The 16,693-nt window shown below is 41.5% G+C and overlaps 1 protein-coding gene across 2 annotated transcripts; it reads right to left on the bottom strand.

Moving 5' to 3' along the window:
- Nucleotides 1-5,032: 5,032 nt before the first annotated feature.
- Nucleotides 5,033-15,208, bottom strand: ZBTB8B (zinc finger and BTB domain containing 8B). 2 transcript variants are annotated; one of them, XM_073317755.1, is made up of 4 exons: nucleotides 15,145-15,208; nucleotides 12,633-13,605; nucleotides 8,837-9,015; nucleotides 5,033-8,423 (listed from the first exon to the last, which is right to left on the bottom strand). In XM_073317755.1, exons 2-4 carry the CDS (start codon nucleotides 13,579-13,581, stop codon nucleotides 8,112-8,114), a joined length of 1,440 nt encoding a protein of 479 aa, XP_073173856.1. In that variant the 5' UTR covers nucleotides 13,582-13,605; nucleotides 15,145-15,208; the 3' UTR covers nucleotides 5,033-8,111. The 2 variants fall into 2 exon arrangements, with proteins under 2 accessions (XP_073173856.1, XP_073173857.1); XM_073317756.1 differs by lacking the exon at nucleotides 15,145-15,208 and adding an exon at nucleotides 15,088-15,144.
- Nucleotides 15,209-16,693: the final 1,485 nt, after the last annotated feature.

The following is a 16,693-nucleotide window of genomic DNA, read 5'->3' as shown; positions in this document are numbered from 1 at the left end:
CTTAATTTAACAGTTAATTTAAGAGAAAACAGAATTTAAACAGTGAAAAATATACCAAGAATCAGACTTGCAGAGAAAGTGGAGATAACTGAAGAATTTCAGGCACAAAGCAGATTCAGAATATAAACAAAATATTTTCTTTATAGCAATTAATACTATAATAAGGTTTACTTCTGGTTAAACCAGTTGATCAATTTCAAGATGATGCATTACCCAGTAACCTGCAGAAAATGTTTTCCACTTTCCAAGCCCAATATAGCTGCAAAGGTACAAAGCACCCTTTACTGGGTCAAAAAGTAATTTACAGTATAGGATGCAATGGACCTCTGCTCGAGTATGTTGACCCACCGAGGCTCTCATGTTCACCCAGAGGAATTTACAGGATTGGCACTTGAGTCAGAAGCTTTCAGGTCAAAAAAGTACCAACGTCAGGCTCAAAAGCTGATGGATTAATTATTTCTTGATTTAGTGAACATTCTAGGTTTTGGTTTAATACCTGCTGATAAGACCTTCTGAGCTACAAAAGCTAGGGTATTCTAAATATGTTGATCCACTAGATGTCACATTATCCACCTTACCCAGCAATAAAAGTTTAAAAACATCTTAGCTAGTCTAAGGCAAACTTTCTAAAGTTTGCATGTGAACAATACGTAGTGTGTTTTAGGGTTTTTTGTGGTTTTTGGTTCCCCACCACCCCATTAGCTGTTTGTGCTCAAACAAGAAAGTTGATCTGAATATCAGTGACAGTCAGTTACACTAAAATTAAGTTTTAGTGTTCACATGATAAACTTCTGTTTTCAGAGGTATTGAATAACTAAAAGTTCAATGCATACTCAGTCTCACCATTCAAGAGCTTGGAGAACTTTTCAATCTGATTTGGACCTTAATCCTTACATGCATGCATAGCTTTATGCATGTTACTAGTCTCAGTCAATAGAGCCACACATGTGCATAAAGTTAAACGTGTGTGTCAGTCTTTACAGGATCTGAGTCTTAGCAGTTAAGTTACAAGCATGAAAAAAGTATGGTTTCATGTACTTTGATGGTTTTCTTGTAAGTCAAAAAAAATTCTGCATCATGTTTTGCACGTCCTTAGTTTAAGATGTGGAATACTGCCTCTGGGTATTTTGGGATGAATATTTAAGTGGCAACGTACTGTATTTGTTGTTTTTATTCTGTTCCTGTGCATACACCATCTTAAAACAAAAATTTAAGAAGAAACAAAGTGTTAGTCATTGTCAAGAGCCCGTGGTTTTAAAGAGTGCTCGAGTTGACCCTGGCAGCAGAGAACACAGTAACTATGGCCCTGACCTTATAACAAATCCATTTAGACAGGCTTGTATGCCTGCATGGAGCCACTGGCAGGATTGGAACTATATTTCTCTACTTACCTACATTCATTTAAGAACAAGTTAAATCTTAGGCTCCAATACATGTTTTTAAACACCTCCACCTATTTAGAGTCTGTAACAGTCCAAAAACTGATTGAAACGGACAAAAATTGACTCAGTGAACTGATTATGGCATATTATGTTAACAGTACTTTACACTTTCTAGTAAGGCTTTAAGATAAAAAATAAACATAACATACATTTAAGTTTATAATGTACATCAAAGAGAAGAGGGACACCCGATTTAAATTTTGCTCCAAATTTTAGTTTGCAAAGAAACTTTTACAGTATGACCAACAAATGTTTTCTCACATTAAGAATTCCAATGATAAAAGTTAGTTTTAAACATTTGACCAATGTTCATGGATGATTGAGGTGCTAAAGGAGCACTCAGAGAAAATAAAGCCATTGTGGAGAAACTAAATGAATTCTTTGCATCAGTCTTCACTGCAGAGGATGTGAGGGCATTTCCCACACCTCAGCCATTCTTTTTAGGTGACAAATTTGAGGAACTGTCCCAGATTGAGGTGTCATTAGAAGAGGTTTTGGAACAAATTTATAAATTAAACAGTAATAAGTCACCACGACCAGATGGTATTCACCCAAGAGTTCTGAAGGAATTCAAATATGAAATTGCAGAACTACTACCTGTGGTATGTAACCTATCATTTAAATCAGCTTCTGTACCAGATGATTGGAGGATAGCGAATCTGACACCAATTTAAAAAAAATAATCCAGTGGCTATCCCGGCAATAACAGGATGGTAAGCCTAACTTCAGTACCAGGCAAATAGGTTGAAACTATAGTAAACAGAATTATCAGACACATAGATGAACACAATTTGTTGGGGGAAGAGTCAGCGTGGCTTTTGTAAAGGGAAATTATGTCTCACCAATCTATTAGAATGTGGACAAGGGTGAACCAGTGGATACAGTGTACTTAGATTTTCAGAAAGCCTTTGACAAGGTCCCTCACCAAAGGCTCTTGAGCAAAGTAAGGAGTCATGGGATAAGAGGGAAGGCTCTCTCATCGATCAGTAATGGTTAAAAGACAGGAAACAAAGGGTAGGAATAAATGGCCAGTTTTCAGAATGGAGAGAGGTAAATAGTGGTGTCCTCCAGGGCTCTGTACTGGGACTAGTGCTGTTCAACATATTCATAAATGATTTGGAAAAGGGTAAACTGAGGTGGCAAAATTTGCAGACAATATAAAATTACTCACGACAGTTAAGTCTAAAGCAGACTGCAAAGAATTACAAAGGAACCTCACAAAACTGGGTGATGGGGCAACAAAATGTCAGATGAAATTCAATGTTGATAAATGCAAAATAATGCACATTGGAAAACATAATCCCAAATATACATATAAAATGAGGGGTCTAAATTAGCTGTCACCACTCAAAAAAATCTTGGAGTCATTGTGGATAGTTCCCTGAAAACATCCACTCTGTGCAGTGGCAGTCAAAAATAACACGTTAGGAACCATTAGGAAAGGGATAGATAAGATGACAGAAAATACCATTCCTCTATATAAATCCATGGTACACCCACATCTTGAATACTGTATACGAATCTGGTCTCCCCATCTCAAAAAAAAATCCTACACATACATACATATACATATACATATATATATATATATATATACATATACATATATATATATATATATATATATATATATAGGAAGTGGAAAAGGTACAGAGAAGGGCAACAACAATTATTAGGGGTATGAAACAGCTTCTGTATGAGGAGAGATTAAAAAGACTGGGACTTTTTAGCTTGGAAAAGAGACAACTAAGAGGGGATATCATAGAGCTCTATAAAATCTTGACTCGTGTGGAGAAAGTGAATATGGAAACGTTATTTACTCCTTCACAAGAACTAGGGGTCATCCAACGAAATTAGTAGGCAGCAAGTTTAAAAGAAACAAAAGAACATACTTCTTCACACAATGCATAGACAACTTTGTCGCCGGGGATGTTGTGAAGGCCAAAAATATAACTGGGTTCGAAAGACAACTAAGTTCCTGGAGGATTGGTCCATCAATGACTATTAGCCAGGATGGGCAGGGATGCAATGCCATGCTCTGAGTGTCACTAGCCTCTGTCAGAAGCTGGGAGTGGACAATAGGGGATGTATCACTCAATGACCACCTGTTCTGTTCATTCTCTCTGAAGCCCCTGGCACTGGCCACTGTTGGAAGACAGGATATTGGGCTAGATGGAACTTTGGTCTGACCCAGAATGGCCATTCTTATGTTTTTAACAATTCCCGTGCACTGTTTGAAACCCAAACATTGCAGCTCTGAGGCCCCCGAATAAACAAGTTATCATCATCTGAACTGTGAGAAATGTAAAAAGTAAACTGGGTTTCTTAAATTTTCACTTAATTGAGGGGTTACAAAGCAACCAAATTCATTGATTTTTTAAAAAAACAAGTGTTTCATCTGGATTTTTTAAAACCTATTATTGTTACAAGTAACATCCAAGAGGTTACTATAACAGAAAGATTAGGAGGGAAATTATCTGTTTTTTGCAGTTTATTATGTGCATTTGACAACACAGTCAGTTTCACTGTTTCCCCAGAGGGTTGTGCAGGATCCCCCCACAGCAACAGGGGAAAGAAAAGTTATTTAAAAAAATAAAAATTAAAAATGAAACTATGATTGTAAAACCATAAAAGTAATTAGGAAGAATCAGTAGTACCTGAAAACACTTTAAAAAAATGACTAGATTTTAAAGTTGATAGCATCCTTTTAATCTTTCCTTGCCATTAATTTGATTTTTGCTTGCATAGTGCCCATAACCAGCAGTGGATGGATTGAATGTCAGAATTAAAAATTGAGTGTTGAGCCTTAACTTGGAGTTTCCTCAATTTAGTCAACTGGTGTATGTTTTATAAAGCATACCCCCCTTAACTAGGTTTACTTTCTACACAAGGCCAATAGGTTTCAGACTCCTCCAGGTATCCACTGATGTAGTTAAATCAGCTGTTCAAATAAGGCTCAGCTCGTAAGACTGTCTGTTAATTAGGTAGACTAAATTAAAGGACTCCAGCTATAAAGTTACTGTTCAAATTTCAGACAAATGAAATGACTCAGATTTGGAAGATTAATATTTACAAGTTCAATGCACCATTAATATCATTGCAGCATGTATTTCTTTGTGAAAAACAGTGCAATTATGTGCAAACAAATAAATTAAGTATACTCCTAAACAGTGTAAATTATGCAGAGCTAAGAATTTAAGATATGTAGTTTTCGTGGCCTTTTAAAAACTTCGAGAGAAAAGATCACATTAGAAACAAGTCTAAGGACATTTTCTTTGATTCTTCATTCAGCACCATATGAATATTCTTTTAGAACAGCAGTGTCACTTTCTCAAAGCTTGTAAAGGCTGGATTTACATGGAAGATTTCAGGGAAACAGCATGGAACTGGGTGGGAAGCACAGCAAACACAGATCTACATAAACATCTGTCACAAGAAACTGAATAAAGCGTAACCTTTTCTACTAAACACTGAGGCTGAATTAAGGACCCACTGAAAAACAAAGTGGCACGCTATGACAGATCAACAGAAATTGCAATTTTGCTGGTCACTTTCAAACTGCAATGTGATTGGAATCTCTCTCCCACCCCACCCCTTGCCCCAACGTTACACAAAACTTAACACAGTTCCATTCTCTATGCACAAGACACACAAGAAAAATTTCTAAAACCAAATGAAGCAGGCTGAATTCAAACAGCTGAAGGCCACTGCAGTGTTTCCCACAGCTCTTAAATCCACTGCATACATGCCTTCACAAGAGCACCGATTTTCCTCTTCTGAAGGTCTTCACAATTTCAGAGTTCACTAGTACATGCCTCAACATAGTTCTACAGTGTTTCTCTGATAAGCTAAATCACCAGAAAGATGCATTGTAACACATTATCCAGCACCATATCCAATGAATATTCCAAGTCTATTGGCCTCTAATATTTACACTGAAGTGGCACCTCTCTGCCAGAATGACCATAGAGATCAGGATGCCATGCTGATGAAAAGTTAGGATGACTATTTACATTCCTACCACACCTTCATTATGCAACTCAGTCCTCAATTGTCAAAAGTATGAGGACTCCTTTTAAAATGTTCTTACACAAAGTCCTTTGCTCAACTGATAAGCAGATAGAGAATACCATCGTGAACTTGGGTTGGCTGAGCAGTAACAGAGAAGTCATCGAAAAGACCACCCTCATGGGATTAAATATAGGATTTTCAAAAGCGCTTATGTGATTTAGAAGCCCACTCTATAGGCCAGATTTTCAAAAGTATTTAGTGCCCAAAATTGAAATTGGATGTTCAGGAGAGCTCAGTTCCCATTTAGGCTCCTAAATGAAGTGGCCAGGGCTCTTTTGTAGATCCAGACACTCATTCAGGTGCCTAAATGGGAGTTGCTGGTGGTTACTTAGTTCTTTTGAAAATCTGGCCCTCATACTAATTTGCTATGCTGATGAAACTATGACATTATCGTTCAGACACCAACTCCAATTTACAAACAATATGAAATAAGGACTATTGGAGAGGTTTTGTAACAAACTAAAAAACAAATACAAATAGCTTATTTTTAAAGGTGCGTTGCTCCTCTCAATTTAAGTTACAGAAAATAAATCCAGCAAGAAATGCAATATCTTCCAGAAAGATAGCACTTAAAGTAAGACTTCAAGTTTTGGGGAGACATTTCAAACAACTCTATTTACCTCTGATTTTTTGGGGGGGTTGGGGTTTTTTTTGCTACTTTGCTAGTAATTAAAGATAAACAGAGGCTTGTTTCATTTTTATTCATCCTATTTGATCTTGCAATGAAGTCATAATGCTGCATTTGTGATATCAGAATCACTTCTGTACAAGTAGATTGTGATATCACACCAGGATTATTGTCTTACTACAGGATGAAGCAAATAAAGAAGCTGAACTGTGGGGCAGAATGTTCTTATCCAATATGTAAAATAATTGCATGAGGTATACAGAAAATGACTGATTAAATCAGCTGCTTTTTATATAAAAATGTTCCATTTTATGTTTGCTCAGTGTAAAGTCTTCTGTAAAATATAAGAAAGGAAAACTGTCTTTTTAAGTGAGACGATCTTCTTGTGTCAGTGATGTCTGTCTGCAATCTTCTGTTCTAGCACTTGATCCAGAAAGTGAGGCCCAAGTACAATGCTTTTCATTAACATTTACAAAGTTAGAAAGTACTATCTACATACAGTAAGCACCTTCACTTCACAGAATCCTTCAGTATTGTATCTTCTTTAGTCTTAAGTTTAGCAGTAGCTTACCAAGAGCTCTTTACAGTTTCCCAGCTAATTTCATAGTTTACAGCAATTTGGTATTGGACAGGTAAATTAAGTAAAGTAATCTCACCTCCTTCAAAAACCAACTTGTATCTATTCAACAAGGAAAATGTAGGGTCCAAGTTGGAATTTAAACAAGAGACAGTACCTGGATGAATTCATAAGACAATGAAAGGGTACAAACCATCATAGGAATCACCAAAGACTATTTTTTGACTACATAAGAAGAAAAAACTCTCATTAGAAAAAGGGAAGTTTGCATACAGGGAGTCTCTAATTTTACAAGGGGTCTCACCTGACTTCTTGAAAAATACTTTGCAGGGATGGTGTTATATACGTAGCCCAGATTTTTCTTTGGAATTGTACTTCAACTAGATCAGCAGTAAATCTGACTATTGAATCTATTAAAGAAACCACTTTTCTAGATTGCTAGGTTATAACTTCTACTTTAAATGGTTGAAAAATACTTAGTCCTGGCTTGAGTGCAGGGGACTGGACTAGATGACCTCTCGAGGTCCCTTCCAGTTCTATGATTTTATGAAAAGAGGTGGGTAGTGCACTTACTCTTGCTTCAGTGACCGGTGCACTTTGGACACTATTTTACTAGATCATAGAATAAGTATTCTGTGTAGTTCTCAGGCCTGGACTATTGTCTAATGGGCATTAAAGATAGACCAGAAGAATCATAGCCCAAGCTCTGTTGTTCTCCAGGGATGGAAATGTAGTGAAAACTGCCCAAAAATAGAAGCTTGCTCTCTAAGTACATATATGAACAAACACGTGTGAAGATTCTCTACTGAATATGCTTCCCTCTGTAGCATATTTATTATCCTGGTAATTTACCATGGTTTCCAGGTCAAATCCTATTCTAAACTTCTAAAATTAAACAGTTAGGATTTACAGTTTCAGATAGGACTTTCCTAGCATAAGAGGGACGAGAATGTAAAATAGTTTAGAGAAGTCCAAGGCTAAGGATGAAAACTACATTTATTTTCTTCACATCTCTTCCTAGAAAGATGATGGTGCCCCCTTGAGACCAGGATTGAGGGACTATGGTAGCATTGTGGGAGGAAACTCAGTATCAAACGATCATGATGATCCTTCCCTCATAGCTAGGGTACAGAAGCACAACAGGTGATTGCAAGGAGACAGCCTCTGCTCACCCAGGACAGGAAATTCCCTCAGAATTCTAGTGCACAGCACTGAAAAGTTAAAAAATATTTCAAAATTCCAAAATCCAGTTCTTCCCACCAGTTCTATCAAAACTGGAATTTAGTAATAAAAAACACACAGTTCCACAAAACTGGTTAAATATGCAGTTTTCTGCTGTAGAATGACCAATCACAGGGGAGACACTTTAAATCTGCCCACCCTCCTTTTGTTACTACATAAGTGCCTCTCGGTCTGATAAGCTTCTATGGATCTCCTGCTTATCATCAGCATCATCGTCATCAGCTGGATCATTTTCCTCACCAGATTCGACATATATAGGCCAATCATTGTCTGTATCACCCTTTTCTTGACCTTCTGATGAAGGTTCCATCAGACTGAGGTTAATGGGCATTGAATCCTCATGCGTAGTCGTTACACAAGTGCAGCTGTCACACAAGCCAAAGCGACGTAATCCCTGCGATAGGCTACTTGTGAACGTTCTTCTGCAACCCTTGCAGATAATTGGCTTGTTTGATCGGTGCACCTGATCAATGAGAAATAAAACATCATTGTAAAAGTGGTTGGCCTATCTTGTTGCTTTAGCTCTTTTTGGGGATGCTGCTTCCATATATTCCAAGGCGAAACACACAGATGCATCTACCAAACTTGCAGGGCAAATGATCACATCACCTTTCTAAGAACAAAGGTTTTGGACTAATATAGTTGTATTGCATTAAATGTCAATTTCTTAGTCTTAACCATTGCCCAGTTAACCTTACCTATTGAGAGCAGAATCATTCTATCTTCTACTGTACTTTAGAACAGCCTTAAATCAAAATGTGATACATGTACATTCTTTACACACATCAGCAGAATGACTGAGAAACACTGAACACAGGAGCTTACTATTTATTTTTAAATCTGCTTCTGAGAGATATCTGCTTTCATCAAACTTACACTCAGAGCATGACTCCGAAGGTGCTCCTGCCGGGTGAAGCGTTTGCCGCATGTCTCACAAGGGTAGGGTCTCTCGCCTGTATGAGAGCGAATGTGCCGTTTTAGTATTCCCTTCTGCTTAGCGGTGTAGGGACAGAACGGGCATTTGTGGAGCTTGATTGGCACAACTAACACATCACCTTTTAAAAAGAAAACAATATATTTTAGACAATTCAAAAAAGTTAGCTAGGTTGCTCGTTACAATCCTTGCCTGCAAACTAGGGCCAGAATACTCACATATTTTTCCTCTTTGTATTTGACTCACTTGGATGATTTTTTTTTTTTTAAATTTTATGGTCTCTTTTTTAAAAGCTTATGGAGCTGCAGGTTCTTAGAACCCTTGAAAATCAGGCAATTTTAAAATAAATTTAATAAATTGGCAAAATTGGTTTCTGGTGTGATGTGTTTGCTCGACTATGCTCAATATGTGAGCCATTGAAAGCTTCTTGTTATTTCCAAATTCATTTTTGAAAACGGTGTCATATTAACAGCACTGGAAACTAAAGTCTTTAATTTAGCCACAGAAAAGTGCACAGGCACTAGCAAGTTTTCCAATATGCTATAATAATGGGCGTCAATTTAGACACAGAGGGACCATCCCTAGAAGTAATTTATGCCTCTGTCCCCATTCAAGTCTTAGTAGGCTTTCTACTGGGACTAATAGGAGTCTTTCATCTCTAATACATTTGCTGTTTTTTGTTTTCCAGTAAAATATGCCTAGATTCAGATATACACGTACAATTAAACACTGATAAAATTCATGTGAGAAGATGGAAAAATTGAGAATTGTATTTGAAGATTACATTTTTAAATAAAAATTGGTATTACTGAGCTTCTTGATGGTAGCCAATACATGACTGACTAGAGATGTCCTTTGTAACATGACTAGGATTGGGTGGTGATGTTAAGAGACTAAAAAGTGTGCGTTGCTTTCCTGAATCAGCGTGTAAAATACTTTAAACACATCCTTAACGTTAAAGCGCCCCCCTGAAGTCAGGCACCCCACTGAAGTCAATGGGACTTAAGTGCATGATTAAAGTTATGCATACACATAGTCCTTTGCTGTATTGACACCTCAAAGATTAAATAAAATCTTTTTCAATAAATATCAAAATCAGTAAGACCCTAATAATTCATGTGTAGACATCTACATATGTACATATACACACAAGCATACACACACACTTTCAAAAACAAGATATCTGAGACTCATTCCGCAACTTTAGCTACCAGGACCTGCGATCAGCGTTCTGTCTCTGCCTTGAAAGAGCTGAATACATCACAAGAACCTAAACCAGCATAAAGAATAGTTTCCTGTTCTACTTTAGGTGCTAGTGACGTCAATTTTTTTTTTTAAAAGAAACATAGAACCCTGAATGCATATTTAAAATACATATTTCTAGTGTTAAAGTTTCTAGCAAATTCTGTTAATTATTGATGATTTATCAGGTTTTATGTGTATTTCCACTTTTAATGCTAGATTAACAATTTGAAGAGTTTTACTTGAAAAAACCGCAATGGAACATACCCTATTAGATGTCTGCTATGCTACAGCATTTTGGAAGCAGTAGATGTTATTGTAACAGAATCCTGCCATTAAATATTTCAATTATGCTGACTGACTTAATGATTTTATCAGATGAACACTGATTCACTACACAGTGAGAGTTCCTTACGGAACCGCTGAACTCTAAGTGGTTTTAAGAACACACTTGTGTGCTTGAGCTAGTGATGGCATAAACGTAGCTTTACTTTCTACAGCAATACACTATCTTTGTGAATAACTCCTATTGCCTGCATCATTATTTTTTAACTTGGCGAATTATGAATGGCTATGAGAACTGAGGTGTACTTCAGACAAGGAGTAGAGCCCACCTTAAAGGACAGTTTTTGAAAGGTAAATAGAGACAGTATTCGGGAAAAGAAATAGTCCTCCAACTTTATTACAAGCAGATGAAGACCCAAAATCGTTAATGGCCATCTTAGGAAATGTGTATATTTTCATGAGCTTTTTCTCCTTCAGGTCCCTGAAGGTGCTGTCACATAGCCTTCCTGCTGGTGCTGAGAAATCCCAGCATGCATTTGGGCTAGTGAAAGCAGCAGCCCTGATGATCAGCAATGGAGAAGGAAGTCTGTCTCTAGAGGGAAAATATGCAGTGTAGTTAATATTCTGCCTCTCAGTGTTTATAGCATAACCAACATGGGACTATCAGTTTGTCTTTCTGAATCTATAACAACTCTTGTTCATAATGTGACGTTGCATTCCATATGTTTTATGGAAATATGTTTATAAGTGTGAATATGATGCAACTGGAATATGCTTTATGCAAAAGGTCTCTTGTAAGGTATCATAACAGATGTTTTAACTTATTGAATATATTCCTCCTATTTGTATGCCATGTATCATCCTTGTATCTGAAGCTAGAAATATGAAGTATAACTCTGAGGTCCTATTGTAATTATGCAAAGTGTGGGCCATTAACAGTGGTTTAGAATTTTGATGGCTCCCATTGACTAGGACAATTGGTTGTAAATGGCTGTTTACTTGAGAAATCCCTGTGTATTGTGTGCCAGCCCATGGGTAAAGAAGAATGAGGTCACATACGATATGTGACCAGGTCACAGGATAGTGGAATCCATCTTAAATCTGGTACTTTTCCATTTAGAAGGAAGGGTGGGGACCCAGAGAGACAAAAGATTCCCGCCTTCTGCCAAAACTATAAAAGGGAGTGGAGCAGGACAAAGAGGCTTCCAGTTATGAGAAAACCCCTAGTTTCCACCTAAGATGCCTGCTGGAACGAACAAGGACGGTACTAGGGGAAAGGATTAGGCCCAGACTAAGAAGGAGTCTAGTCTGCGAAAGAAGCTTATTGGAACATCTCTGAGGGCGAGATATTACCTGTAATCAGTTTCTTAATGTATTAGGCTTAGACTTTGCGTGTTTTGTTTTATTCTGCTTGGTGACTTACTTTGTTCTGTCTGTTATTACCTGGAACCACTTAAATCCTACTTTTTATACTTAATAAAATCATTTTTGTTTATTGATAAACCCAGAGTAAGTGATTAATACCTGGGGGAGCAAACAGCTGTGCATATCTCTCTATCAGTGTTATAGAGGGTGTATAAGCTTTATACAGAGTAAATGGATTTATTTGGGGTTTGGATCCCGTTGGGAACTGGGTGTGTGGGTGCTGGAGATAGGTGACCTGCTGAGCAGTTTTTGGTTAAAGTCTGCAGCTTTGTGGACCAGACCTGGGTCTGTGTTGCAGCAGGCTAGCATGTCTGGCTCAACAAGGCAGGGTTCTCGAGTCCCAAGCTGGCAGGGAAAACAAGCTCAGAGGCAAATCTCAGCACATCAGGTGAAAGTCCCAAGGGGGTCTCTGTGATCAAACCTGTCACACACAATACTAACAGTTATAAGAGGTAAAGCTTTTCTTACATTCATCTTTCATTCCAGTGTTGTCCCAAATTATGCTACCACCATTAGACTCCAAAATACCTATTTCAAATACAAGTTTTTAGATCAGAAATACTTACCTTCCAAATGCTGCACTGAACAAAATGAGTGCAGCTTTCTTTTGAAGTCCAGAACAATAGTTTATTTTGCTGTTGCATAAAATTCAGCAATATTTTCCTGTGAAGTATACTGAACAAGAATGAGAATAACCGTTCAATTAACATAGAAAGTGATACAAATAAACAGCTTCCTCATCTGTTATACAGACATTATCTACAGCCTCGGGAATTCTCATCTCACCTGTATCCTCACCATACCAGTCGCTGTGAATGTCCATCATGGAACTCATGGCCACCCCTGCATCTTCTGGCCTACCCTCAAAGCCCCGAACAAAGTGATGAACTACATCATCTTTTCTTTGAGCTGCACTGTTGCGTAGCAGGGCCTCCAGGAACTGTTTCATATGGTAGTTATTACAGGCCAAGTCCATTGCCTGGCCACTGTGCAGCCCCTCTTCCATCTGCTCAAGAGATAATGGAGTTGGATACTGCTGTAGTCGTTCACCCACTTCTACCTCCACTTCATCAGAGTCAAATTCTACTTTTGGTTCTACTACCCCTTTGGGCAGAGAAGAATTAATGTCATCTGGAGAATCACTGCTTACAGGGTCTCTCACCACAAGTTCCATTGGGTGGCAGCTGCTACATTCACCACAGGGAGGATCTCTCTGACAATCAGAAATCCTTTCCTTTTCTTGCAGAGAAGAGATGGAGGCAGAGCACTGGCTCTTTGTACCATAAGAAGTGCCCTCCCTGGCAGAACTGGAGCTTCCACTATCAGCCTGATAGAAAGCAGCTTCTCTCTCTATCTTTCTGCAAATATCTAGCGATGACCGGATGTAAGTTTTGCAAAAATTGACCACATCAGTCATCTGCAAGTAGCTAGCTGCTGACATGACTTCAATAACATTTTCCCCACAAAGATCCAGCTTCCCTGAATAAAGGAAATCTAGGATGATGGAGAAGGCCTCTGAAGTAACAATGTCCAAAGAAGCAGTGCTGTGTCGCCCACTGTCTTGAATGTAATGAATCAATAAGGCTCTGAAGTAGCCACTATTAGCAAACAGAATGTTCTTGTGAGCTTTGAAGATCCTGCCTTCCACAATAATACTGCAGTCACAAAAAAAGTCCCTCTTTCTTTGCTCATTGAGCTCTCCCAAGAGCTTCGTGTAATATGACTGCATCTCCATTTCTCCTATTGCTGCTTCTGATCACTGACAAGAAGAAACAAAGAAAGAACATTAGAGCAGAAATTCTTCTCCCTTTGTGGAATCAATCAAAACCGATCACTGTTTTCCCTCCCTCCAAAAAACAAACAAACCCCTCCCTCCCTCCCTCCAACAACCTGGCCTATAGTCATATTCAGACTCTGGAAAACTGGAATTTTTTTTTTAAACCTGAAGTCACTGTAACATTCCAACTACAACAGTCCACGTCCAATTATTATTAGCATTACCACAGCACCAAGGAGCCCTACTCATGGGCCAGAAGCCCATTGTACTAGGCACTGTGCAAACACAGAACAAAAAGATGGTCCCTGCTCTAAAGAGCTTACAATTTAAATAGAGTAGCCTCTGTCATTTCTTAGTTGGCAACACACTAGCTTGACAAATTTAGTATCCTATATCCCAACTCAGCCAACCTATCACAGATACATGGCAAAGACGCAGTGACTGCGTACAGTGCTCCAAAGCGTCAGAACAATTCTAAACTTCAGATAGTCTGAGATGGTATCTGCTTTTAATAACTCTTTCAGTAAAACTGATTCCAGGGTAAAATTACAACCTGCCCTGAGAACAGTTTTTGAAGATACCGTTACCAAAGTTCACCTTTTTTCTTATGTACTAGTTGTCTCATTGGATGAGATTACATGCACCGCCACTGACATTAATCCCTTACTCTTTATAAAGAAGCAGACACTATTATTTTTCTGATATTTGCAGTCAAGGGTGAAACTGGCATAGGCTGGTTGCTCAGGGGCACCTCTGGTGGAAAAGCTGATGAAAACTGGAAAGGCTTAAACATAACAATACATTTTACTTATTTAAGGCTTTCCGCTTGAGAATTTCAGAGAACTTTACAAGCATGAAGCCTCCCAGCGCTCCTGCGGGACTGGAAGCGCTATCCCCATTTTACAGGTAGGGGAATTGAAGAACTGAGCTTAAGCATCCCAACAGAAAGTCTGTGGCAGCGCTAGGAACCCAGCTCATTTTACTCCCGCTCCTGCCTTTCGGCCAGGCGCTCCTGTGGCAGTCTACGGGCATGATTTGGCACTGTAGGTTTTATGCTCTTTGGAGCCGAAGTCCCTCCCTTGGGTTAAAGCGGGAAATGCCAAGTCGGCTGGAGAGGAGCCAGCCCTGCCCACCCCAGCAGAACAAACACTCAGGGGGCATCTCAGCAGGGCCGAGTCCCTGCAGCCCCCCCCCCTTTCCCCGCGAGGGATGGGGAGCCCACCAGACTCCGCAGGGTCGGTGCTGTCTCGGGTCCGTCGCCTCCCCGCCCCTCAGGATACCCCCCCCCCTCACGGGACTGAGCCCTGCCGCCCCTCCCTGCGGGGAAAGGAGTGGGGCTGGGGCCCCCGGGCAGCCCCTCCCCCAGCTCTGTGCAGTGTGGGGGGGGGGATTCATGCCGCTCAGCCCCCCGCCCCCAGCCACACCCCGAACCCGGGCTCGGCAGAAGCTTCGCCCCGCACCGACCTGCCCCGTCCCGTCCCCTCCTGAATGAAAATGGGGAACCTCCCGTCTCCCTCTCACCTTTACCCGGCCCCTCGCGCAGCGCTACCGAACCTGACGCACGCGCCGGGCCGGGCCCGCCTCCTCGCCGCACCTCCCGAGCCCAACCCACCAACCCCGCGGCGGGACAGGCCAAGAGGCGGTGCCTCCTTCCCAGCAAGGTAGTGTGCGCCCTTCCCGGCCACCCGCCTGCAGCCCCGCGGAGCATGCGCCCTTCGCCTCGGCCGCCTCCGGGCTTGGAGTGCCCTGCTGTGATTGTCGTCGCGGGGCAGGAGCCAGGGAAAGGGACTACACATCCCAGCATGCACCGCGAGGGCCCGATCTCCTGGGCTGCTGGCTGGGGCTCCCGGGCGGTGCTGGCGGGGGGGTTCGCTGCAGAGGGATGGTGGTGTGAGCATTGGCCTCCTAAACCCAGGGTTGTGAGTTCAATCCTGGAGGGGGCCATTTAGGGATCGGGGGTGAAAATTGGGGATTGGTCCTGCTTTGAGCAGGGGGTCGGACTGGGTGACCTCCTGCAGTCCCTTCTGACCCTGATATTCTATGATTTCATGGAGGTGTTGCCGGAGGTGAGCTGGGCTCTCAGTGTGGGATGGGGTGAAGGCGTTTAAGATCAGTATCGTTTGGGGAGTGGCCTCAGCCTCCCTGGTGTGACTACCACCTCTCCTTTCATCCCCAGGGAGCCTAAAGCATGTCACACATTTAATAGGATACGCACAGACTGTGCGTCCCGACGATGCACCAAACCGGGCTAAATGTCACCGGCAAGAAAATGAAAGGAATAGTCGTATACACCGAGTCGGGGATTTGAGAGTCCCACTTCACGAAGCCACCAAATGTCAGTTGTTCCCTACACATACATCAATCCCCGTATAGGGCTGCCCCCTTTCTAATGGCACAAAACTGAATACCCTTGCCCCGCCCCTTCTCTGAGGGCCCGCCCCCACTCCCTCCATTTCCCCCGCCTCTTGCTTGCTCTCTCAGGTTCCACCTTGGGGTGCAGGCTCCTGGGTGGGGCCAGAAATGAGGGGTTCAGGCAGAGGTGGAAGTAGGCCGGTACAGCTACCGGCCTGTACTCAGCCAACGTTAAAGTGCTGCTGTGGCAGAGCTTTAACATCACTGCCCCTTTGCTCCCCCCATCCCCCATCTGTGGTGCAGCAGACCAAAGGCAGGCTCCCTGCCTGCCCTGACTCCTCGCTGCTCCTGGAAGCAGCCAGCATGTCCGGCCCCTAGGTGGAAGCGCGGCCAGGCAGCTTTGCGCAGTGTGTGCTGCCCACATCCTCAGGCACCGGTCCCACACTCCCACTGGCTGCGGTTCCCGGCCAGTGGGAGCTGTGGAGCCCGCACTCGGGGCGGGGGCAGCACACGGAGCTTTCCTGATCACACCTGTGCCTAGGGACTGCAGGGACATGCCGGCCACTTCCGGGAGCTGCGTGGAGCCCGGGCAGGCAAGGAGCCTGCCTTAGCCCCACTGCACCGCTGACCGGACTTTGAACAGCCCAGTCAGTGGTGCTGACTGGAGCCGCCAGAGTCCCTTTTTGACCGGGCGTTCCAGTCGAAAACCAGACGGCTG

The sequence above is a fragment of the Lepidochelys kempii genome, chromosome 19 (assembly GCF_965140285.1).
Source record: "Lepidochelys kempii isolate rLepKem1 chromosome 19, rLepKem1.hap1, whole genome shotgun sequence".
NCBI classification, from domain to species: Eukaryota; Metazoa; Chordata; order Testudines; family Cheloniidae; genus Lepidochelys; species Lepidochelys kempii.
This window is presented reverse-complemented; position numbering and strand designations above follow the sequence as displayed.

Excerpts from the sequence above, each read along its gene's own strand:
- ZBTB8B (XM_073317755.1), bottom strand. The coding sequence starts at position 13,581 with ATGGAGATGCAGTCATATTACACGAAGCTCTTGGGAGAGCTCAATGAG. Across the intron at positions 9,016-12,632 it reads CTGGTATGGTGAGGATACAG|GTGATGTGTTAGTTGTGCCA; the intron begins GTGAGATGAGAA and ends TCTTTTTAAAAG. Across the intron at positions 8,424-8,836 it reads TTCGGAGTCATGCTCTGAGT|GTGCACCGATCAAACAAGCC; the intron begins GTAAGTTTGATG and ends CTCATTGATCAG.